At 50.0% G+C, this 26,026-nt stretch overlaps 1 protein-coding gene across 18 annotated transcripts in view; it reads left to right on the top strand.

Annotated features, from left to right (window-relative positions):
- Positions 1–26,026, top strand: part of MEGF11 (multiple EGF like domains 11) — a 384,547-nt gene that overhangs the window by 284,060 nt on the left and 74,461 nt on the right. For all 18 annotated transcript variants that reach the window (XM_070468652.1, XM_070468653.1, XM_070468651.1 and 15 more), the window contains exons 6-9: positions 12,844–13,090; positions 14,291–14,411; positions 20,984–21,120; positions 24,918–25,130. In XM_070468652.1, coding sequence (XP_070324753.1) covers positions 12,844–13,090; positions 14,291–14,411; positions 20,984–21,120; positions 24,918–25,130 — 718 coding nt within the window. The remainder of the gene's footprint in view (positions 1–12,843; positions 13,091–14,290; positions 14,412–20,983; positions 21,121–24,917; positions 25,131–26,026) is intronic.

Genomic DNA, 26,026 nt, shown 5'->3' with positions numbered 1-26,026 from the left:
CTTAGCGACCCCATGGACTGCAGCCTACCAGGCTCCTCCGTCCATGGGATTTTCCAGGCAAGCGTGCTGGAGTGGGGTGCCATTGCCTTCTCTGGGCTCCAGGTGCTACCTTTGCCAAAAGGAAAAATGGCTCAGATGTGAACCCATTACATTGGAACAGTCATGGTGTAAGCCCTGCAGGACCACTGCTATTTCTGCAGGCAAGAACAGCCTTCTGCCAGGCCTCTGGGGCGCGACATCAGCTCTCAGGATAAGTGGCTGGGCAGAGGGTTCCAGGTCCATGCTGCCCCTGGCCCACAGCTGACTCTCCACATGACTCTGCAGGCTGCCCTGGCCCAAATCACCACCTTGACTTGCTCAACTGCTCCTGTGCCTGTGACCCCAGGATCAGCTCTGTACAACCCCACAGCCCTCCTCCTCCTGCCCACCTGATGAGAAATACCCCGCTCCATCATGAACAGGGCAGCAAGTGAGCCTGGCTTTAGTTCAGAAATGCTCTGTGGCCTCACTAGGGAAGCCAGCCTCCACTTTCACTGCTTCTTTTCCTGCTTGCCACATATTCCCTGTGGGGACGGTGCCAGAAAGTTCCGTCAGGACAGAGACCCCAAGCGCCACTTGGACTGCTTCTCATCAGCGTCCATTGCAGAACTGGCTGGAAGTGGCTGCTCACTGGGTGAGGTGGAGGAGAAGGCATTACTTTAAACTGCGGCAAGAAATTCCTCAGCTAGACAAATGGAAGAACTTTCTGACTGTGAGAGGAATGAAACAGACATTTAAAGGCAGAAAAGATCTTAGAAGATGGGTCCCCCACCCCCACTCAGCTGGTTGTCCTTGTGTGAGAAGCCAGAGGAAGACTCAGCAGCTCTGGAGCCGTGGAGGCGGGCGGTCCAGAGCCCCTGTCATGGCCCCAGCCCCAGGCTTAGGACCCTCTGGACTCTGGATCGCAGCTTCACACCCACTCATCTAGGCTAATCCTACCTCTCTGCCATGGGAGACGTGGAGGCCTGGGAGGGTGGTACCTTCCAGGGCGCATGACAGAGCCTGAGGGGGCGCTCCCACCAGACAGACCTCACTGTGTGAAGCAAGTCAGAGAGAGAGGCACGATGGGAAATGGCAGGTGAGGCTGTGGGATGAGTTCACACCTCATGGGAGGCAGACTTGTACCCCGTGACCTTCCGGTCGCCTTTCCTGCTCTGCCTGTAAGTTCACCTTCCTCAGACCCCATCTGGGGGTCCCACTCCCACCCCACAGAGCTTCACCAAATTCCCTTTGATCCCCAACCTCTCCCCCAGCTCCTCAGCCCACGGTTTGCTCTGGAGCTTTGAAAGGGGGGTGAAGGCTGGGCCCCGCTGCGGAGGGTGCTGGGCAGCGGGCCTCCTGGCTGATCTGTCTGTCTTTGCCGCCTTTGAAAGGCCCTTCCAAAGAGGTAATTCCTTTGTGTGCAGACGTGATTTATGAGACTTTCTAGGCAAATTGCAGAGATAAATGGTCTTTGGGGCTGGGAAGCTTCAAAGGCAGTGATGCAGGCAGATCAGAGGGAGCCAGGCAGCCGGGAGCTGGGGCCTCATTAAAAGCCTCTGGTATGGGGAAGGAGGCAGGAGGTTCTGAGCAGAGCTGAGGAACCTCAGGCCGGCCCCTGGCCCATTTGGGGCAGCCCCAGCTTGCCGCCCTGTCCCTCACTGGCCCCACTGCTGAAGCGCAGGAGGCGCACGTGCCGGGACCACCACGGTGCATTTATCCAGAGGTGGGTGCCGCCCAGGGCAGAGGCCTTGAGGACAGAACAGGGTGGGCTCTGGAAGAGAAGGGGAAGATAAGGCAGGGAGTCCATGAGTCAGCACCAGCCTCTGCTCCAGGGACCTCACAGGCCTGGGGTCTCACCCCCCAGCCCGTCACTGATATTCTGGACATCCCCCTCCACTCTGGCCTCAATATCCTCTGTGCATAAGGACGGCGTGGGTGTAAATGAGCTCCAGGGTTCCAGCTCTGCCATGCCTCCCGTCCGATGCGCTCTGGTTCAGGGCCCTATTTCCAAATGTCCCCGTCTGAGAAACAGGCCAGAGACCACACTGGCTGCAAGGTGACGGGCGAGTCGCCTAACCACGTTGACCTTGGTTCCTTCCTCTAGAGGATGTGGATGATCATAGCTATGCTGAAGAGTCGTGGTTTAAACTGAACAAGTACCTACTACGAAGTACCTAATACCTAGTTTTCTTCCACATTACCTGGCCACACAATATCGCAGTAGTCTTGTCTGGAACAGTCCCTGTGAAGTGGATAGACTTGATTTCCACACCTTCCCATCTCCTCTCCCCGAAAGTAGGTTAACGCACATGCACATACATCCTTCCTAATCTGGAGCCTGGGTCTGCTAATTGCTGCTTGAATGCTCACAGATAACTGGGCTATGAATGGCTGGCAACGCCCCATGATGTCACCGACACCCTCCCCACACACCCTTATACGAACATGGGATGATGTGCAGTTTAACAGGGGATTGCTGCAGACGCTGAGGAATGGAGTCCTACCAGGGCAAGGCCAGGCAGCCTCAGCAGTGTCTTGAAAGCAGGAGTTCAGGGCTGCATCTATCCACAGAAAGATGCAGGGTTCTGTCTCCCAATGCCTGCCTGATATTCTGATGGTGTGATATCTGGTTAAAATGGCCTTGGTTGCCTGGAGCTGTGGTGGAAGCTGTGGCGATGAAGATGGGGAAGGTAATGAGCTGAAGCCTGTGACTTTGCTCAGGGTGTTTTGATGTACCCACTGGCTTTGTCCCCTCCTCCTGCCCTGTTACCCAAGACCCAGCCAGCACCCAAGCCCTCTGACCTGACAACGGGCACTCTTTCTAGTTGTAGCTGCCCCAAGAATGGCCTTCCCAGCACCCCTCCATCATCCCCAGTCCTGGCGGGCCAGTGTTTCTGTTTGCTTGTCTAGTTCTCATATCAGCTATTAGAACATAGTGAGTGCTCAAAAGTTGTTTGACAAGCAAATAAATGAGCCCCAAAGCTGGTTTGGGGGGATGGAAAGAGTTTTAGATTGACCTGGCCAGGTAGTTTCAAATCTAGTTCTCCACTGTGACCACAGGTAAATTACTTGGTCCTCTGATCAGTTTCCTGACTTGGAAATTGTAGAGGGTGTACAAGATGCCTGCTGAAACCAAGGGCTAAGAAAACCAGTCTTTGAACACTGCCTTTTGGAGTTTGGGGTACCTTTTCCCCCAAGGAGACATTTGTCAATATCCGGAGACATTCTTGGTTGTGGAGGAGGGGGTGCTACCAGCCACCAGTGGGTGAAGGCCAGGGATGCTATTAAACATCCTATAATGCACAGGCGCTCCCATGACGAAGAATTTTCTGTCCCCAAGTGTCAATCATGCTGAGATCGAGAAACTCTGATTTACTTATTTCATGTCTTTGAGCCTCAGTTTTCTTAGTTGAAAATGGGATAATCATCTACCCCACATGGTTTGTCTCAAATCCTCTTTGAAACAAGGCCAGATATGAAGTAATGGCACAGGTTTAGTAAAAGGATTAGGTGAAACAACCCCTAGGAGAGTACAGATGGTCCGATAGGAGGCTCACGGGGTTAGGGTTTTGCTGTGTGTATGTTTAGTCCTCCACCCCGGTGGCCTTTGGGAGCCAGTGGAAATGGAGAGGCAGCCTACATTCCATGCAGCCGTGGTGAATTCTGCCTTCCCTTAACAGGAGATGTAGACAGCATGGTTAAATAACAGAGAGCAACAAATGTAATAAACAGATCACTAAGAGCTAATGGTACATCATTATAATCCTGTGCTGTAGGCATCTGCTAGGCTTAGGGACTGTGTCAGGAGATTTGAGTTTTAATCTACAGCACCTTAGTCTATTAATATTTAATTCCAGCCACTTAAGTGGTGGAGAGATAGGGAACAGAGCCATGGCTTGGCTCAGAGCCTGGGTAACCACCTCGAATTTTCCTTTCCACACAAGGGCAAACATACCGTCTACCCTGTCCCCTCTGGCCTGTTCTCAAGTGCGGACAGTGAGCAACAGAGCATAGAATCACCCCAGAATGGGAAGAGACCCCAGCACATACCTATTGGTGTTTCTTTTTTTTTTTTTCTTTTCCAGTCTGGTTTCTCACAGGATATTGAATATAGTTCCCTGTGCGATACAGAAGGACCTTGATGTTTACCTGTTCATATACAATAGTTTGAATCTGCTAACCCCAAACCCCAATCCAGCCCTCCCCTACCCCACACTGGCGTTTCTTATGCTGAAGCTGAAGTTCCAATATTTTGGCTACCTGATGAAAAGAGCTGACTCACTGTAAAAGACGTTGATACTGGGAAAGCTTGAGGGCAGGAGGAGAAGGGGGCGACAGAGTATGAGATGGTTGGATAGCATCACTGACTCAATGGACATAAATTTGAGCAAACCCCAGGAGTTGGTGATGGACAGGGAAGACTGAGGTGCTGCAGTCCGTGGGATGGCAAAGAGTCGGACATGACTGAGCAACTGAATAACAAATGCAGACGCCACTGGAGCTTGGAGGGCATAGTTCATTGTGCAGGACGGTCCCTGATCACTTGTGACGGCCTAATCCCTCCCTCCCTCCCCCATCTCCAGGTGCCCTCCTGGGGAGGGTGACCCACGCTGAACAAGACCCACCGGTCCAGATCTGTCATTTTACACACAAGAACACAGAAGCCCAGAGAGGAGCAGGGTCTGCCCAAGATTGTCCAGTGTTGGCTCCAACCCACCCTTTAATGCTCCCTCAAAACTGCATCTTGGATCTGGAAAAAGCAGACGGGCTTGGCCTTTGAGGATTTGTCAGGGCTTTTATTGGGGCCAGTCAGTAGACTAACGGCCTTGCTCACTGGGAAGTGACTTTATTTAGCAGCTGAAATGGTTTCCAGTGGCTGCTGCCTTGTCTCTGCCTCCACGCCTGCTGCTTTGTAAACTCAGGAGTAATCCCACCTGGCAGCTCGCCCACTTCTTCTCAGGGTGGCTGGAGGCATGGGGACTAAGAGGAGCAGACTCGGGGCTGTGGGCCACCCCTGGGATGTGCTCTGACTTTCACTGCTAACGAGGAGGGTACGTGGGGACCTTGGTCCAGACTCTGGTACAGGCCAGGGCAGCTCAGGGCCACTGGGTTCCAAGTTCCTTTCTACCTCTTGACCTTTGCATCAGCAACCAATCCTCCTCCTTGCTAAGTCTCAGGATTGCCATCTCTGGCATGGGAGGAACTATCCATCTCTCCCATCCTCCTGCCCATCTCCCTGAGAGGACCCGTGAGAACACAGATCTCCCTAAAGACAGTAGTCCTCACCTGCTGAGCTTTTTAAAATGCCCTGTCCTTGGGCCCTGCCACTCCAGAATAATTATATCAGAATGTCCAGGGCTGAAACCTAGGCCTGAGAGGTTTCCAAAACTTCCAGGGTAATGCTGGCAAGCATCCAGGCAGAGGACCACTGTCTGAGGACACGAGTGACTGGGAGGTGGCTCTTGGGTCGCTGGAGAAGGGCTGGCCAAGCACCCTCATTGGCACAGCCAGATGGCCTGTGCCCAGCTCTGGGGCGGATGACGGGTGAGACTATGTGTGCATGTGAGGGACAGGGGAGCTGCAAACAAGAACTCACCCCAGCTCCCCCTGCTGTAACCCACGGGGACCCCAAGGCTAGTAGAGACACCCAAATCTGCTTACATAGAAGTAGTGACAGAAAAGCAATGGTCAGCCAAGTTATTGTTCCTGATAGAGAAAGGCAATAAAGGCATTAAAAACATAGCACATTTGAATCAGTTCTAATGAGATGGATGAAACTGGAGCCCATTATACAGAGCGAAGTAAGCCAGAAAGATAAAGACCATTACAGTATACTAACACATATATATGGAATTTAGAAAGATGGTAACGATAACCCTATATGCAAAACAGAAAAAGAGACTCAGATGTATAGAACAGACTTGTGGACTCTGGGAGTAGGCGAGGGTGGGATGTTTCAAGAGAACAGCATTGAAACATGTATATTATCTAGGGTGAAACAGATCACCAGCCCAGGTTGGGTGCATGAGACAAGTGCTCGGGCCTGGTGCACTGGGAAGACCCAGAGGGGTCGGGTGGAGAGGGAGGTGGGAGGGGGGACCTGGATGGGGAATACATGTAAATCCATGGCTAATTCATTTCAATGTATAACAAAAACTACTGTAATGAGGTAAAGTAATTAGCCTCCAACTAATAAAAATAAATGGGAAAAAAAAAAACATAGCACATTGTGCCTTTAATAAGTGATCTTTGGGGACTTATTCTCTAAGAAGGTCCTTGAGACACCCATGTTCATAGCATCATTATTGACAATAGCCAAACAGTGAAAAGAACCCAAGTGTCCCTCAAGAGATGCATGGATAAATAAAACGTGGCATATGTATACAATAGAATACTATTCGGTCATAAAAAGGAATGAAATACAGGTACATGCTACATTGTGGAACAACCTTGAAAACGGTATGTTCAATGATAGATGCCAGACACAAAGGACTAATTTTGTATGATTCCATTTATGTGAAATATCTAGTTGAAGCAAATTCATAGAGACAGAAGGTAGATTAGAAGTTGCCAGATGGGAGGAGGGGATGTGGAATTATTGTTTCATGGTTCCAAAGTTCCAATTGAGGGTGATAGCAAAGTTTTGGAAATAGCAGTGATAGCTGCTTAACACCGTGAGTGTCATTAATGCTGCTGAATTGACTGTACACTTTAAAAGTGATTCAAGTGGCTAACTGTATGTCATACAAGTTATATGACAATAGAAAAAGTTCAGGAGAAATAAATCATCTGAAGAGGATAAAATTACAGGAAATAGGGCCAGGCATGAGAAACCTGGGCCTTACGACCAGCACTCCCACCTGAACCAGTTCCTGGATAAGACCTGTGTGGAAAATAAGCCTCTGTTCTCACATCTTCCTGTGAGTCATCCACAGTGGCCATCTAAGCCCAGGCTGGCCACCAACATCCCATGTCCCCTCTTCCATCAACACCAGGCTGTGCCCAGCAGGACAGCAGGGGTTAGAACTCAGATTCCTAGTCACCCCCCAGCTGTGTGACCTTGGACAAGATTGTTCACCTCCCTGGCCTCTGTTTCCTAATCTGCAAAATGGGGATATGAATAGCACCAGCTATAAAGGGATTGTTGTGAAAATATTTTTAATGTTATTTTGATTTGTAGGCTCCTATTCTTTTTTATGTTTATTTATTTGACGGGCTTCCCTCGTGGCTTAGTTGGTAAAGAATCAACCTGCAATGCGGGAGACCAGGGTTTGATCCCTGGGCCGGGAAGATCCTCTGGAGAAGGGAATGGCGATCCACTCCAGTATTCTTGCCTGGAGAATCCCATGGACAGAGGAGCCTGGCGGGCTACAGTCCATGGGTCACAAAGAGTCGGACACGACAGAGCGTCTAACACAGACACATTTGTTTGACTGTGTTGGGTCTTAGTTTCAGCATGCGGTACCGTCACTGCAGTGCACAGACTCTCTAGTTGTGGCACGTGGGCTCTAGAGCGTGTGGGCTCGGTAGTTGTGGCTCACAGGCTTAGCTGCTCCGCAGCAGTGTAGGATCTTAGTTCTCCAACCAGGGATCAAACCTGTGTCCCCAGCATTGGAAGACAGATTCTTAACCACTGGACCATCAGGGAAGCCCCCTGTTGTGAGAATTGAGAAATTTGACTTTATGCCTTTATCTTATGGCCTGGCATGTATTCACTGCTCTTTCAAGTGTTGTTAGAAATTTGAAAGTATGTCTGTGCGGAAGGTCAGAGTTTGGGAGCGAGATGGAGCCCCTCCCCTTGTGGGGGCGGTGGAGCACCCAGACCTGGGCCCGGCCGCACAGTGAGGTCAGCTGGGAAGGCGCAGGCTGAGAAGGGCAAGAGCTGGCCGGACTCAAGGAGCAGAACGAGACAGGCCACAGGCTTTCGGGTGACCCAAGCCCTCACTCGCTGTCCAGAGAAGATGCACCCACTCGAAAAATTCACCCAAAGCCAAATATAATTAGGAAGGAGCATCTGTGACTGAGACAGAAAAACAGTCAGTGAGGGGGTGACATTCCAAAGCCAAATTGGAAAGAGTTTGCATTTGTCTGTGAAAGAATGTGAAGTCTTGTTGTAATTTTAATGATGATAGTTTTTATTCACCTTCAACAGGGTAGATAATTGACTTACTGCCTCATTTCTCTGTCATTGTAGGGAATGAGGTGTTTTTAAGTAGATTTTCTAAGATAACTGAAGCTTATCCCTGTGAACCCTAACTTTTTTTCCCACTTAATCACTCTAGAGGGAATGTCTATGGAATGGATTACACACTTCCCTGCCTCCTTAATCAGAATATTCTAAATTGAATGGAACGACTTCCTGTCAATTTGGATGTGAGGGGTTATTTGCTCTTATGTAGTGACTCTTGAGTTACTTTGCTTTTTCAGTCTACAGATGTTTTCTGTTTATTTCATGGGCCCCTACTGTGAATAGAGCTCTTGCTTTTTTTTTTTTTTTTTTTTGGAGCCACATAAAACATACATACACACATATAAATACAACATATATGCATGCACACACACTGACACTCCCCAGTCTGTGATCTGAGAACCCAGATCAGGCTTAATGGAATTCCATTTCCATGCTCTTCTCTAATGCCCTGAACTGCCCTTATCATGGCACTTCCACAGCATTCCATAAATGCTCCTTCCGAGGCTCTGTCCCCACTTGATTGTAACTGCAAGAGGGTGGGACACTTTCTGACCCTAGGTGTTTGGTAAATATTGGTTGAATGAACGAGTAAAAGAATGAAAGCACTCAAGTGCTAGTTCATGGACTTCATGACAATATCCAGATCCCTCATCAGAGGCATAGGTTTACTTCTTACTGGGTTTTGGTTGTGACACAGTGAATGGAGGTCCCCTCTGATAAGTGAAATATAACTGTCTGCCCTGGGATGCACCAGGGACCAGCTGGCTCTGGACTCCAACAGTTAAACACAAGGCCTGAGGGCAGTGGCCTGGCCTACCCTTGACTATAACCTCGGGCAGTCACATAATTTCCCTGACCCTTTATTTCCTCATCTGTGAAATGGAGAAATGATAAAATCTAATTCACACCATTTTAAGTGTCACAAGTGAGCATTTAAAATGTGGCGGTGATTATTACTACAATGGAGTCACATCGTATGTATGTTAAACTCATGCAAATTTGGTTATATGTGCTTGGCAACAAAAAGAGATAGAGAAATGATACACTAGGTAATTCTGCTAGTCTTTCCATTCGCTGAGTAGATGTTCCAGAGAGAAGGTGACATGGGAGACACATGTCTGCTGCCTGCTCCCCCACTCTCTGTCCTTTGATCCTCTTACAGTGTGAGTGCAGGCTGTCATGATAACTGTATTCAGTTTTTTATTGAGATATAATTGACATAGTTAACTTTATATTAGTTTCAGGTCACAGCAAAATGATTCGACGTTTGTATATAATAATAACCACTGTGAAGTGAAGTGAAGTGAAGTCGCTCAGTCGTGTCTGACTCTTTGCAACCCCATGGACTGTAGCCTACCAGGATTCTCAGTCCATGGGATTTTCCAGGCAAGAATACTGGAGTGGGTTGCCATTTCCTTCTCCAATAAGCACTGTAGGTGTAGTTAATATCACATGTAGTTACAAATTTTTTTCTTGTGATAAGAACTTTCAAGATCTTCTCTTTTAGCAACTCTTAAATATACAATACAGAATTATTAACTATAGTCACCATGCTGTATGTTACATCCCCTGAACTTACTTATCTTATAACTGGAAGTTGGTACCTTTTGACCACCTTGCCCCTTTTACCTGCTACTTACCTTTGACAACCACCAAACTGTTCTCTGTATCTATGAGTTCTATTTTTGTTCATTGTTTTTTAGACTCCACATGTAAGTGAGATTGTATGGTATTTGTCTTTCTCTGTCTGACTTATTTCACTTAGCATAATGTCCTCAATGTCTACCTGCATTGTCACAAATGGCAAGATTTCCTTCTTTTTTGTGGCTGAATAATATTGCTTCGTATGTGTGTGGGTATACACATATATGCGTGCATACATGTGTGTGTGCCTGTATACACATTTTCTTTATCCATTCATCTACTGACGAACATTTAGGTTGCTTCTGTATCTTGACTTGTGTGAATAATGCTGCAATGATCATGGGGGTGCAGATATCTTTTCAAGTTAGTGTTTTCATTTCTTTCAGATAAATACCCAGGGGTAGAATTGCTGGACTGTATAGTAGTTCTATTTTTAAGTTTTTGAGGAACCTCCACACTGTTTTCCATAGTGGCTGCACCAACTTACATTCCCACCAGCAGTGCACAGAAGTTTCTTTTTCTCCACATCTTTGCAAACACTTGCTATTTCTTGTCTTTTGGATAGTAGCTAACCTATCAGGTGTGAAGTAATATCTCAGTGTGGTTTTGATTTGCATTTCCCTGATAATTATGAGCATCTATTCAAGTACCTGTTGGTCATCTGCATGTTTTCTTTGTAAAAATGTCTATTGAGATCCTCTGTCCATTTTTTAATCAGATTGTTTGGGGTTGAGTTTATATTTATTTATTTTACTACTTAGTTGTAAAAGTACTTTATGTATTTTGGATATTAACCCCTTATGAGATATGTGATTTGCAAATATTTTCTCCCATTGGTAGTTTGCCTTTTCATTGTGTTGGTTTCCTTTGCTGCATAGAAGTTTTATAGTTTAATGTAGTCCCACTTGTTGATTTTGCTTCAGTTGCCTTTGCTTTAAGTGTCAACTCCAAAAAATCATTGCTGAGACCAATATCAAGGAGATTATTACCTATGTTGTCTTTAGGAGTTCTTTGGTTCTGGTCCTGCATTCAAGTCTCTAATCCATGTTGAGTTGATTTTTACATATGGTGTAAGATGGAGGTCCAGTTTCATTCTTTTGGATGTGGCTGTCCAGTTTTTCCAACACCATGTATTGAAGAGACTGTCCTTTACCCACTGTATATTCTTGGCCCCTCTGTCGCGAGTTAATTGACTATATATGCATAGTTTCTTCTGGGCTCTTTTCTGTTTTTACAGCAGTGTCATAGTATTTGTGCTACTATAGCTTTGTTTGAAATTAAAAAGTGTTATGCTATCTTCTTTCTCAAAATTGCTTTGGCTATTGGGCTTGGTTTTTGCCTCACTCACTATAGTACCAAGTGGAAAATGCAGGGTGAGGCCCACTCAGAATTTGTCAGCTCAGTTTGCATGTGTATTGGGGGCACAATGAAAAAGGGATGAGGCAAGATAGGGTGATTGGGATTCCAGGCCTAGGGTTGTTCCATCTACTAAAAGTGAGGGACAGTTTCCGTGACTTTGACCACTTGACTTTTGTTAGCAAGTGGGAGGAAATGCAGGAGGATTGGTGGGGCTGTAAAGTGATTCTCCATCAACCTTGTGGTTCCCAAAGATCCCATGTACTCACTGGCTTCACTGGAACCTTGTGCTTTTGTCCATATCCAACACTTGGGTACCACCATCTATTTCTTATACTGAGCCGGCCCCTGGGACACCTTCCCCAATCCCACTCACCTGCCCCCTTTTCTTCTGAGTGTCTAAATCCTAGAAGCACTGGAGCACAAAGGTCAACTAATCATCTCCTTATCTTCAGGCAGTAGGGTCTCTAGCCATTCCAGTTTGCCCAGCACTGAAAGATTTCTCAGAATGAGGGATTTTCCATGGTAACACAGGACAGTTTGGTCACTCTGATGGACATCTTTTATGGTTCACTTCAGGTGCCATCTCTTCTAAGAAGAGCCTGGTTCCTTAGCTGGGAGCAGTGTTTTTCTCCATTGAACATCTCCTAGTACATTATTTATGCCTGTCCTTGCCTGAACTCCACGTGTACCCCTACTCCAGGATTTGAGAGAATGGGGTTAGAGTTGAGGACATCTTGTTGTTGTGTGTCCTGTATGCATCAGGTGAGGGTCAGACTCGGGAGTGGTAGCAGGCTGGGCGACCTACCTGAAGACTGCCATTCAGCCCCTCTCCCCAGCCACAGAGTGTGAATTTCTGCAAAGCTGGCTCAGCTATCACTCTGTGAAACATTTAATTACATATAAAGATCTTCAAGGCTGTCTGTCACCTCCCAGGGAAACATTTCTTTTTCCTGCCCCTTCTGCAGTTAGCTGCTTAGAAAGTAATGAGATTGAACTGAAGATGAAGGAAGCAGGGGTGTCAGCATTACCGGTAGGGAGACGCAGCATGAAAGAGAGATGGGAAGGGTGACAGGGAGTGGAGCCCAGGGAGGGGCAGGGAGTTAGAAGATGTGTTCACAGAGAGTGAGATGCAAGCTGTGAGACAAAGTAATGTTTCAGGAAGAGGTGGAAAGAGAGAGATGGGAGCTGGGCTGGGGCAGCACCAAGAAGGAGGATAGAGTCACAGAGAAAGGGGGAGGCAGGCTCGAAGAGAAAGGGCCTGGCTGAGAGGGAGAGAGAGCCCACCAAGAAGAGTTCAGCAAAGGTTAAATAGCTTATGGTTCCAGAGTTTCCATACAGAAGAGGGGTTTGGGAGACTGGATTGACCAGTCTTGGTTGGACTGGAATGACCCTGACTAAGAGATGCATTGAGAAAAGAAGCTTCTGAGCTTGTTTGATTATTTAGGGGAGGTGGGTAGAGGTTGATGACCAGCTGATGGAGGTTATTGGTGAATGCTTCCCCCCCAGCAGAACCCCCTTGCTGCCTCCTGTCCAGGGAAGAGTGATGCAGAGATGGGAAGGCTGGTCCCAGCCCCCATCCAGGAGAGTCCACGGGGATCCTTCCGTCCTGACCCGCTCCTCTCTTACAGGCTGCGATAGCGACCACTGGGGCCCGCATTGCAGCAACCGGTGCCAGTGCCAGAACGGTGCCCTGTGCAACCCCATCACAGGTGCCTGCGTGTGCGCCGCCGGCTTCCGAGGCTGGCGCTGCGAGGAGCTCTGCGCGCCGGGCACCCACGGCAAGGGCTGCCAGCTGCCGTGCCAGTGCCGCCACGGCGCCGGCTGCGACCCCCGCACGGGCGAGTGCCTCTGCGCACCCGGCTACACCGGCGTCTAGTGAGTAAAGCCCAGGCGGGACGCACGCGGAGGGGTGGCTGGGAGGGAAGGATGGGGACACACGTGAAGGCTCAAGAAAGCCCTGGCTGTAAAATCTCCTGCGCTCTGGCCCCAAGTCCTGCAGAGGCTGAACTCCCGGGCCTCACTCACACAGCTCTCAGATCCCTGCTGTCCAGGGCCCAGGGTGACTGAAAGTGGCTTGGAGGACTCATGGGTGGATGCTCTCATGGCGGGAGAAGCTGGCTAAACCTTCTTCTAGGAGACACTTCCTGATCTGGGCTCCAGATTTTGGCTTGGAATTCTCTTCTGATCATAATCCAAGTGCCATTACTGAGCCTTCCAGGCCATTTGAGGCAGAGGGGTGAGGGCCTTGGGCAGATATCATGCTTAGATTTGGGGAGATTACTGTGCCTGGCCCTCTTCCCCTGCCTTTTCCCCTCATCCAGTTTTCAGAAGAGGGAGTCTGCATGGACAGGGTAATTGTGACCCCTCAGAGGCAAGATTGACGTTCTCCTCGCCACCCTATCAAAGGCTCAGTGGCCACCTCAACTGCCCTAGATCCTGAGGGAGCGACCAAGGAATCTGGCCACAGATACATCTCTGATGGAGGGGGTCCCCTGCCCCCATGTCTGACCAGCTCCAGGGCCAAGGCATTGAGCGAAGGCCCAGGACCAAGACCACATGCAGATCCTCCCCTGCATCTCAGCCATGCCCAGTCCTTCTAGAGAAGCCTGTTGTGGGGGCTGAGAGCCTTCCAGAGCCTGGAAGGGAGTGGAGGCCTGCCCCGCATTCTCTCTCTCTCAGAATCTAGGCAGATTCTCGAAGGCTGGACTCATGGCTATGTCTCGTGTTTTCTGCTTGTCCTGTTCCTTCTGCCCAGCTCAGCCTTCCTCCCCTTCTCCCAGTGGAACTAACTTCACCTTCAAGACTCAAGTAAAATGTCTCCCTCTCAGGGAAGATTTCCTCCGCTTTCCCACCCGGAAGAGCCCTCTTCTTTATACCGAAAGCCCTTACGTCATCCCCCGTACTGGCCCAAGCACACAGCCTCCAAGGACACTATCTGAGTCCCTCTTTCCCATCCTGGACTTGTACCTCGTATAGTTCACATTGACCAGAAACTCACTGACTTCTAGGGAGACCAGGAGCCTTGGGACTGGCTTTGCATGCTGCCGCCTCTCACACTTCTGCTTCTCCATGCAGCTGCGAGGAGCTCTGCCCGCCTGGGAGCCATGGGGCTCACTGTGAGCTGCGCTGCCCCTGCCAGAATGGGGGTACCTGCCACCACATCACTGGCGAGTGTGCCTGCCCCCCAGGCTGGACGGTAGGTGGACCTGCAGGACCCGGGTGGGGCTCTGTAAGAGGTCTGAGCATCCCTCGTTCACATGCACCCTGGAGGGCTAAATTCCTCTCCCATCCTGAAGAGCCTCCCTCCTCTTTATGGTCATGGGGACCATTAGACACTGCCAGGGGGGCCATGGACACAGCTTTGACTGCCAGGGCTCGTATCTAAATGCTGTGTGATCCGAAGCAAGTCGCTTAGCCTTCTGAACCTGTGATCCCTTGTGTGCAAAGGGGTTGAATTCTTCTCATAAGTTGTCTGTGTCTTTCAGCGTACTCACTTGAGTTGCCATGGCTCTGAGATGTGGTGAAAAAGGCCATAGTGTAAGGATGGAGGTGGTGCAGGGGAAGGGAGAGAGCAGGCATGGCCCCCCTGCCTTTATAGAACTTCAGATTCCCAGCCTCCAACCCCTATACTCACAGATGCACACAGATATTCTGATTCTGTGGGCCCCATGATCTGTATCTTAACGTGGGCTCCAGGTGATTCTGAGGTAGCCTCCACCAGTCCAGGTCTCTTGTCTGGGAACAACCACTGTGGGAAAGAGGGATGGGATTTATCACATTACAGGCCTGAATCCAGGCGTCACATACAGTGTTGGCCCTGAAAAAAAAAAACCCTCGATCATTCTAGTCTCTGCTTCCGTAACTGTAAAACTGGCATAAAATCAGGGGCTTCCCTGGTGAACCAGTGGTTAAAACTCCACACTTCCACTTCAGGGAGGGAGGCTCTGATCCCTGGTCGGGGAGCTAAGATCCCATATGCCGTGCGGTGGGGCCAAAACGAAAACAAACTGGCATAAAAACAGTCAGCCCCGTGCGTCAGAGCGGCACGGTTGGCAGAAGGCTCAGATGAGGGCAGCGTAGGTCCCAGGTGCCCTGCAAACACTGAAATGCTCTACCGTTATTCATTTTCTATGTCCTTGGATGCCACAGGCAAGCCACAGCCTCCTTTAAGCCAGGCTGTTCCCCCGTCAGTGTCCCCACAGTCTGCAGTCCCAAGCCCCTCAGAAGCAGCGAGTCACTGCGGCTGACTTTCCCATTTCAGGGAAGCTCAGTGACACAGTCGGCTGCCTCCCCTGGGGCCCGAGGCTTTGTGGAGCCAGGAAGGGACAGGGCTGTGGAGGAGCAGGATATTTCAGGAGGCTGTGAACACGAGGTCACGGTGGGGGGCAGGGGGCAGCAGGAGGGATGGCCACAGGGCCTGTGACGCAGGCAGATTGGCCAGAATTCTTTACAGCAGGAGAAAACCTGCTCTATGGGGGATCATATGGTCCAGGCTTGTCCCAACCTGGCTGCGCACCAGAGTTGCAGTGGATGGGGGTGGGGTGGGGTTAATACAGATTCCCAGACTCCACTGTAGACTGTCCTGGGCCCGGGATCTCTCTCTCTCTCTCTCTCTCTCTCTCTTTTCTTTTTTTAATAAGCTCCCCTGATGATTCTGAAGCAGCCGACCCTGTCTTCAAGTCTGCATTTGGAACAAATCAATCCAGACTATAGGATTTTCTTCTGTGTTTCACAGAACTCAAGAGTTTCTTGGAGGTGAAGGTGGGCGCAAGGAGCCTAACAACTGGGGCTCTGGCACCCACACACCCCCGCGTCTCCATTTTAATCTACTAAGAGGTTCTGGGTAAGATTTCACATAAAAACAGGACCTCCCAGCTTTAGGAGTCTTGAATACCACTGGTCTGTCAATACCTTCCTTTCTCAGATGAGGCAGCTGAGGCCCAGAGCGGCTAAGTGACCTGGCCAAGGCCACACAGCCGGGGAAGAGGACGATGGAGCTGGAATGCAGGTGTTCCGACTCCTGAATCCACACTCTCGGTGCCCGTCCGTCTCTGTCTCTTCTGAGGAGAATGATGTGGCTCCTGCCTCTCCCACACCTGCCCGTTTCTCCCACCCTGAACCACTCTCTGTAAAGGCTGTCTCATCTCCAGCCAACTTCCGGAATTCCATCACTCGCAGGCTGCGTCCCCAGAGGCCCAGCAGCAGGCAGTGAGGTCAGATCAGGCTGAGGCAGGGGGAGAACAGGCCACCGGCAGACCTGTACCTGTAAAGTCCTCTCTAGAGAGATTGGAGACTGAGGGAGGCTGGTGATTGAAGAGGGCGGCGGGGAGGAAACCAACACAGATAATTTTTTTCCCCTCCCAACACAGTGAGAGGTTTGTTCTTTCAGATGACAGGAAACTCTGTCAATAGCGGCCTTTGGATTTAGGAACTTCATGTTTTTAATTTTATTGTACACAATTGCACTTCTATTTTTGACAGAGCATTTAACTTGCAGATTTGTATGAATTATTAATACCTCTTGTGCATGCAGTCACAGTGTAATGAAGCTGCTGCTGGGGCCTGAGACCCCTCCCAGGGAGAGGGCTGGGGCCAAGGGGATGTTGCAGAGCAGACTGGTCCTCCCTTTATTATCCTCCATCGTCTCATTTGCCTGCCAGCCCCACGTGGCTTTAGCCGCACTCAGAGATCTAAAGAATACGATTGCTCCCTCACACAGAGCAGGTCCCCAAAGAACCAAGGCTTCATGCAGACCTGGAGAGGAGCCGCCTGGAACCCTGGCCCCCCAGGCCCCTTCCTCAGGGACCTCTGGCCAGTAGGGGTATGCCCACAGGTGTGCGGGCAATCTGGTGTATGCCCACAGGACACGACTCTTGCCCAGTTGTGGTGAGCCCGTTCCCAGAGGGGCTCTGCGAAGAGCCTAGGGGGCTGTTTCCTCTCTCTTTCTGGGCTTTGAGACCTTTCAGAGGAGGAGACCCAGGTGTGAGGAGTTCACTGTAAGTGGGAAGTGCAGATGGATGGGAGGTAGGAGATATGCCTGCCTTAGGAGTTCCCAGTCTGATGGTGGAGGCTGGACACATACATGCGCATGCACACACATATACACTCAGGAAACAACAGGCCTCAAGAGCTGGGAAATAGAACCAATCATCATGGAGGAGCAAAGAGAGGAATTTGTAAAATCCTAGAAGCTCAGGTTTAGGAAGTTTTGTTCATGGAGTCCCAAGCCTGACCTGTATGGCCTGGATCATTTCCACAGCACCCAAGCCAACCACTGTTCACTTTCCCCTGAGGGCGTCCATTCCACCCGGGACAGCAGTGATCATTAGATGCTTGGAGAGGCTGCATTGTCTTATTGGCTTAACCTCAAGTCCCTCACCATCTTGGCCCCCTCCTTTCTTATTCTCCATTTATCCATGGTCTTCTTTATGTGCAGCTGGTTTCCAGATTTGGACAGAACCATTTGGTCCATCTAGTCCCGAGGAACAGGACTCTTGCCTCACTGCATCTCCCCCACCTTCTCCACGCCACACTGCCCGATATCCCGCCGCTCTAGGAGACTTCACTCAGCTGACTACAGGGCAGCTGTGTTAGGGCTGTCATAACAAAGCAGCACACACTGGGGGGCTTCGACAAGAGAAATGTTTCCTTGCAGCTCGGGAGGCCGGAAGTCTGAGACCGAGGTGTCGGCAGAGTCGGTTCCTGCTCGGGCTTCAGCCCCTGCCTTGTAGCTGGTGGTCTTCTCGCTGTGTCTCCACGTGGCCTTCCCTCTGCCCTGTCTGTGCTAACCTCTCCTCCCAGTGAAGACATCAGTCATATTGGACTAGGAGCCGCCCTGATGACCTCACTTTAACTTTATTGCCTCTCTAATGGCCCTGTCTCCAGCCACGGTCACATTCTAAGGTGCTGGGAGTTAGGATATGTGAACCTGGGGGACACAACTCAGTTCATAATAGCAGGAAAGAAACCGTAAGATCACAGCCCTCTTTCAGGCTGATACTCTCCTGTCTGCTCTCCTCCCCTGTCTCTCCCCAAAAGCTATTCTTCTAACCAGCAGTAACCTACCAATTATGTGGTCCTCCCCCACTCTTCTCTGTCCCAGGTGATACTGGGCTCCTACCACCTCCACCTCATCAGGGGTCTGCTTGGGTTGAGTATTAATGAAGGGCCCACTCGTCTCTAATTTAATGAAGGTTCCTTCCCATCTCTGATCCCACTGAATCTTTACAATCACCTGGGACACTGGGGGTTACCACTCCTGTTTTAGAGATGTGGAAACTGCGGCTCAGAACTATCACACGACTGTCCTCACTCGGCCATCTGGAAGGAGGTAGACCTGGGGTTTGAGCCCAAGTCCTGACTTTGAGCCCAATGTTCTTCCCACCCTATCAGGCAGTAGCCCCAGGAGCTCGAGCCTGAGGAGGACTGAGTATTATAGGGGCCTGGGGTGCTGTGGGTGGGGAATACTGATCAGGGGCTGAAAGAGGTGCTCACCGTCCCATCCAGAAAAGGCTCAAGGATGCTCGATTTCCCCAGGAATTGTTGAAAGGAAGCAAATTTTCCTATTGGGCTCTTCAGGGAACCCTGATCATGTCTCAGAAACTCTGAAGAGAAAAGGGAGTCTGTGGTCTGCAGGATGGACGGATGGATGGATGGATGGATGGATGGTTGGTGTGTGTGTGTGTGTGTGTGTGTGTAACTAAGTATAGGAGGGCTTCACTGTGCTCCATGATGAGGATGTAGGAGGTATAAACACAGCTCCCTTAATGGTTCAAAATGTTTTTTCAGGGTCAGAGTGTCCTCGTCCAACCCAGGATTGCAGAGAACTAGCCATAAAGACTCCTCCCTTCCCTCAAGAATCCCTAGAACCTGTGGGGTACAGTGAGAAAAGCAACCCAAAGTACCACCCCCACCACCTCCAGGAAGAAGAGGGACCCGTCATCTGAGGAGCTTTTCCCTGCCCCCTCCTCACATACACACTCATCTCACCATCCTCGGCTACTGCCTCTACCACTCAATCGTCCATCTCTGCCCCTCCCAGCCCCCCTCTCAGCCCCACACTATCTGACTTACATGTAGGGGAGAAATCTGAGTTAAAAGCCCTACTGCTTAATTCATTACAAGTAAATTGGATGATATTGATAGATGACTCTGGTCAGCAGGATTTTCCTGACTAAACTAGCTTCCTCACTGTTGGCAATGATCGGTGCTTAATAACTGTGTGTTGAACTAATTGATTAATTAATTGTGGGAGAATCCTTGATCTCCGTAAGAGAAATGACCATCTCTGGTGTGGGAGAGGCTAAAAGGGCAGCAGGAGACAAAAGTAAGTTTATTCCTGTTTGATAAAGACCAAAGAGTCATATGAATAATTTTAAAATTATATACAGTATCTCATACCACAAGGCTACTACTGGAAGGAAGGGAAAATAGTCCTCTGTCTGACCCTCTGACAGGTCCTACTCCTGAAAGATACCAGATTCAATTTTTTTAGGTGTTTCTTCTGGCGTTTCCCTCCGTATTTCTCCAAAATATGCTTTACCACCATCTCCCAACTCAGAGCCTCATTTCAAGTATCTGCTGATTTCTGGTCTCCTGTTCATGTTTTACCGTAATCCTTGGAAAAGCCAGCTGGAAGCCTGAGGGGCAGGAGAGGTGCCAGGCTTGTTGACTGGTAGGAGCCTTAAATATCAGTATCGGCAGGTCTTTCCCCTTGAGCTCTCAGCATTCCCAGAAACGAATCCTCCAGGACCCTGCAAGAGGGAGCAGTCTGGTCACTAGAATCGTAGGGGAAGGGGAAGAGAGAAGAGGGTCTGACTTATGCAGGCAGATCCACAAGATCCCCGTTTCTGATGGCCCCAGCCCTTGGCTGTGCTTGCTGTCCCCATGTCTGAAGCGTTCGTGGGTCAGCCTCCCTAAAGGTAAACTGCTAGTCTTGGGAAGGCTATTGGAAATGGGGGTAAAAATCTGGGGTCTGATTCCCTCTCTTATAAACCTCCAAACGCTCCTCCTGTTCCAGCACACCGGCGCCTTGACCCTCAGAGGCCCCTGGTATCTCTGATCCCTGAGCTTTTCTGGGCTTTATCTTCCCACGCTCCGTTTGCAGGCACTAGCCATTGCTGAGAAAGCAGAAACCCCAGCAGATCCTGTTCCTCTATCGGCCGGTCCATCTTCCACCGCGTGATACCTCTTGTGCTCTGAGGTCCCCTCTCCCCTTCCTTTTCTCCTTGGAGGTTTATGTGTCCCCCCCCAGGTACTGGTAGCCGGGTTTACTCTTTACTCTTCTGGTAGCTGGGTTTGGGAAAGAAGTAGAGATAAATGTATGTTTCCACACCACTGTGTTTAATCACATCTCCGCTTTCTTTTCCCTCAGCACTTTCTCGTGGACCACTGTGAGGGCACCTAGCACTGTACACAAGTTACCTGTTTTCTTGTCTCTCTCCCCAGTGGACTGGAAGGACAGGAATCAAATCTTACCTGTTTTCATATCCCTAGAGTCTAGTACAGGGTCTGGTACACGACAGGCGCTCATTAAATACGTGCTGAATGATTGGATAAGCAAACGGGTCTCAGTCTGCCCATCTCTAAAATGTGGCTTTGGAGTCATGGTGTCCAACTTTCTGTGCTTCTGTGATCGGGGGGAAGGTCCAGCTAAGGGATAGGGGTGGTCCCTTGGGCTCTAGCAACCGTGCTACTTCTAGAAGAAGGTGGCCTCAGGATCGCATCTCAGAAGCACCACCTCTGCAGGTCTTCCCTCCTGTGTTTCAGGGAGCAGTGTGTGCCCAGCCCTGCCCACCGGGGACGTTCGGCCAGAACTGCAGCCAGGACTGTCCTTGCCACCACGGAGGGCAGTGTGACCACGTGACTGGGCAGTGCCACTGCACAGCCGGATACATGGGAGACAGGTAAGGATGCTGTCAGCTATCGTCCTTACTGGTCACGTTACTCATTTTCACGGCAGCCTTGCAGACAACAGGTCAGGTTTACCAGCCTTCTGCCCAGCTTTCCTGTTCCTTTCTCAGAAAGCATTCTGAGTCCTCCTGCCAATCCATCCTTCCTGGCCCTCAGCCTGCTGAGGGCACCCAGGGACCCAAGCCCAGAATTTGCATTGACTCACCTGGGGGAGGAGGTGGGCACCTACCTCCACCCTCTACTTGCTGCCCTTCTGAAGGGAGACAGCAGCACCGATAATCCGAAGAAGCTGAGCATGCACTCTCAGTTCACACATTTTGCACTATTCTTTTTAGAAGTAGATTTTTATTCCTGATATGAGTTCTGCCAAAAGGATACTGACATCAGTTTGCATCCTCTGAAGGCCTGTGGCCTAAGAGCAGACTGAACAAGGCCACCAATGTTCTGGAATCGAATTAACCTTGCCAAGTGCATAACCCACAAAATACATAACGGGAGCGTTACCAGACATGTGCGTTTGCCATGACGAGAGGGATTCCATGATGATGGAGAAGGAGAAACGACAGCCAGGGCATCTGATGGTGAGTGAATTCAGAACTGGTGGAGGACCCTCGCCCACAGAATCCAGACAAATCTCCTCCCTCTCAGTCTGAACCACATCTGTCTCCTTGAGCAGAGAGATGGGCAGTAGAAAGGAAACTCTCACACCCCTTGCCTGCTTCTGTGGGATTCATGTTTCACCTGGATTTTGTTGCTCTGGATTTTGTTACTCTGCCTCCCCTGCCCAGGTAACATCAGGAAGCAAGAGTTAGGACTGGATTAACCAGTGAGTCCTTCTGGCTCTGACCAACATAGTGGGGCTCCTCCAGCTCTCACTGGAGTCAGCCCCAAATCCTTAGTGATGTCCAGAAAAGAGATTTTCCATTTTCAGCCTGAAGCTTGTTTACCCCTAGCCTGGAGGCTTTTAAGCCAGATCTGAGATCTTGGTGAGCTAGTGTTCATCTCGTGAGCATCCCTGGCATAGAATGTGGGGTGTGGCATCAGGGGACCCATCCCCCTCTGACCTCTGCTGGAGTCTGCGTCTCTGAGGGAAGGAAGGGAGGCAGGACTGAAATGCTGTGCCCACCTTCCCATCCCCACTGTCTCCCCCAATGAGAAAATGCTCAGGTTGAGCTAGCAGGGGCAGGAACTGGAAGACCCTGGAACCAAAACAGGACCTTTTGTCTTGCACATGATGGCCAACAACCCATTCACCATTGGAGATAAGCAGGTTGATAGCTCCAACCAGCTAGACTCCACACCAGGAGACCCAACCTCATCGGCGCTTTCCATTTCCACAGCCAAGATGTACCAAATGGAGAAATGACCCTAATCCCTCATGTTGGGACCCAGCCTAGGAACCTGAGACAGAGTGAAGCCCCTCAGACCTCAAGTCCTCTGGCAAGCTCTGCCCATCAACTCCAGGAAAAGAATACAAAAACAGGGCCCAGTAACATTTGGGTTTCCCACCTAAACGGGCTGCCTGGTGTTTAATATTTTGTAAAATTGCCTCCATTAATTTTGTAAGTGACAGCTGCATGAACCCACCCCACATCATTGTGATCATATTATAGTTGAGTGGGTATAATAATGCAGGCCTCCCCGGATAGGCAGAATCCAGTGCAAATTAAACATGAAACGTAACGAGGGTTTTGCAGCTCATTTTGTAATTTAATTGAGCAATGTATCTGGTTGTTAATGGTAATATCGGACACATTAGATTGATATGTTGCAAAGGAAGGATGTTTAAGTAGAAAACTAATTCCTGCTGTGATTACCCTTCTGTTCCACAGTCCCCGTTATTAGCATGCTTTGTGTAAAATTCATTAGCAGTCGTTGCTTGATCTCTAAATAAATAAGTTGTTTAAATTGTGGGTAGAAAAAAAAAAGAAGCTGATTATGTAAATGGATTAGGTTGTCAATATTTCATTTCCAGATTCTTTTTCTGGGGCTATGGAGTGTCACTTTGTAAATATGACATGGGGTGGAGACGTGCCCTTCAGAGAAGGGAGCTCACGCTCTAGGACTCTCTCTACTCAATCCTGCCAGGGGGTAGGGAGCAGGAACGTTCCAGTGAAAGGGAAGAGTCTGGAGGTGTCTCCAGACTGGGGTTTCTTCCCTGGTGGCCTGAGACATCCAGGCAACCTGAGTGACTTCCGGGGAAATCCATTGTGAGGCAGAACTGGGGCTGGCAGTGTCCAATGCTTCAACTGCACTGCGTCCTCTTCCTTCGGCTGCCTCAGTTTCCACCCTCACCCCTTCCATCTTATTCCCCTCTTCCTTCCTCTCTTCTACCTCCCATTTCTTCTCCGCATATCCCCTTCTCTCTTCCCTCTTCCTTTCTTTTCTGTTCTTTCCTTCCCTGAGGCTTCAGTGGGCTAAAATGCAGCAAGACTTGCAGGAAGACAATCTGGGTGCTGTGATGAAGAACACTGCTTCCAACTCAGAACTCACCAAGATTTAATAAAGAGGCTAAGGCTGTATTCTTTTCCCCTAACATCTTTTATGGCTCCCCTCTGCCCTGATTATTGTAGAAGATAAATAGAAACCTGAAAATGGAAAAACATAATCATTAAAGCATTCGTAATTCCTTAAGTCCACTCCATTGTTAACATTTTGGAAGTCTTCCCTTTGAGCCTTTTCGTGCCAAAACGGCTCTGTTAGGAGAACTACAGAGAACAATATTAACAAGAGTAATAATAAGAACTAACACTTCTTATTGAGCACTTAACATTCATGGTACACCTTTCTAAATATTTACACATGTTATCTCATTTAATCCTCAAACACATGGTGAGGTTTAATTATTACCATCCCATTCTGTGATGAGGAAGCAGGTGTCAGGGCAGTAAGGCCAGTTCCCCATTCTCCACACCTTTGAAGCAGTGTGGGGACGCAGATAATCCAAAGTCCATAGGCCATTTCTGTTCGTTTGTCTCTAGGATGCAGGGGTGGACCATCTCTTTCCTCAAATGCCCACAGGTTTACCGCTTAATTTGTTGCTGTGACAATGAATCCACATCCGTGCATGCTCTTAACCAAGTCATGTCTGACTCTGCGACCCCGTGGACTGTAGCCTGCCAGGCTCCTCTGGCCATGGGACTTCATGTGGTTTGTCATTTAATGGGTACAGAAGTTTCAGTCTGGGAAGATGAAAAGGTTCTAGGGATGAATGGTGGTGACGGTGGCACAGCACTGTATGTTGTATGTCTGCACTCACTCAGCCGTGTCCGACTCTCTGTGACCACACGGACGTAGCCCCCCAGGCTCCTCTGTCCGTGGGATTTCCAGGGCAAGAATACTGGAGTGGATTGCCATTTCCTCCTCCAGGGGATCTTCTCCACCCAAGGATCGAACCCACGTCTCTTACATCTCCTGCTTTGGCAGGCATAGTGTTTAGTGAGCCACCTGGAAAACCCACACAATATACATCTACTTAATACCACTCTGTACTTGAAAATAATTAAAATGGCAAATTTATGTTAGCATTATTTACTGCAGTCAAAAAAATGAAAAAAAAAAAAAACCACAAACCCACAAAGCCTGCAATCAGTGAACTATGATAGTAGGAACTCACTCTGAGGGCTGGCCTGGAGAGGGGAATGGACTAGAATGGTGGAACCACAGAACACTTGCTGCAGGAGGAAAGGGAAGAGGGGAGGAGGGTGTGAGGAGGCAGGGGGGTGTGTGCCGGAAGGATCTGGAAAGGCAGGTCCGAGGAACGGACTAACCATACTCTGTTGTCCTGCAGGTGCCAAGAGGAATGCCCCTTGGGGACCTTCGGCTTCCAGTGCTCCCAGCGCTGTGACTGCCACAACGGAGGTCAGTGTTCCCCCAGCTCCGGCGCCTGCGCGTGTGAACCCGGCTACAAAGGCCCGCGCTGCCAGGAGCGCCTGTGCCCCGAGGGCCTGCACGGCCCAGCCTGCAGCTTACCCTGCCCCTGCGATGCCGACAACACCGTTAGGTACGACCTGAGTGGGGATAGGGGAGCCCAGGGACAGGGACTGGGGGGCCCTGGTGGAGAGGGGGCTCTCAGGGCACAAGCCACCACCTCCACCTGGGTTATCTGGGCAGGCAGTGGCAGAGCTGGGACCTTGGCGATCACCATCACTGGCCAGTCTGATCAGAGAAGGGAAAGCCAAGGTCACTCTGTCGGTCAAGACGAGGACTGAGGTCGCCTGCTCGTCCACCACTCCCGGTTGCCAATGTTGAAACTGGCTGCTGGCATCGAACATAGGCCACACACAAGAGCAAGAGGGTGCCTGGTGACCCTCAGGGAAGCAGGGTGGGCATGGTGCAGCCATGCAGTCATGGGGGGCTGAGGCTGAGCTTGGGGTACCACAGGCCCTGTGGGCATTTTCCTGGAAAAGATTTCCCCTCCACACAGTCCACATCTAACCAAGTTGTCTCCCAACCCCAAGGACCCCAGAAACCAAACTACCAGGGCAGAAGCACGGGGCTTTAGCCATAGAGGGTCAGTGTTTTCAGAAGAAACCTTCAGGATGGCTCACCTGGGACCTGCAGAGAGCTGTCCCCTCTGGCCCTGGCTAGGGTAGAAGAGCAGGAGGGACAAAGGGCAGGCCCGCATCAGGGTCTTGGCTTGGGGCCAGCCTTGCCCTGCTCTCTGCCCTTCAGGGCTCGGGGACACCTGAACTGATGTTGGCCCCACCCCTGCTTCCTGGAAGTGGAGAAGCCAGAGCTGCCCTGGGCCACCTCCCCCAGCTCCCTTCAATTCCCACTTCCTGCACCAGTTGGCACCGCCCTCTGGTAACAGATGAGGCTGTCGGGCCCCAGATAAATGCTTCCACAGCCTTTTATGTGGCCGACTCTTATTAGGATGGTGCAGGGTGAGGGGAGTCT

Source organism: Odocoileus virginianus, chromosome 6 (assembly GCF_023699985.2).
Source record: "Odocoileus virginianus isolate 20LAN1187 ecotype Illinois chromosome 6, Ovbor_1.2, whole genome shotgun sequence".
NCBI classification, from domain to species: Eukaryota; Metazoa; Chordata; class Mammalia; order Artiodactyla; family Cervidae; genus Odocoileus; species Odocoileus virginianus.
This window is presented reverse-complemented; position numbering and strand designations above follow the sequence as displayed.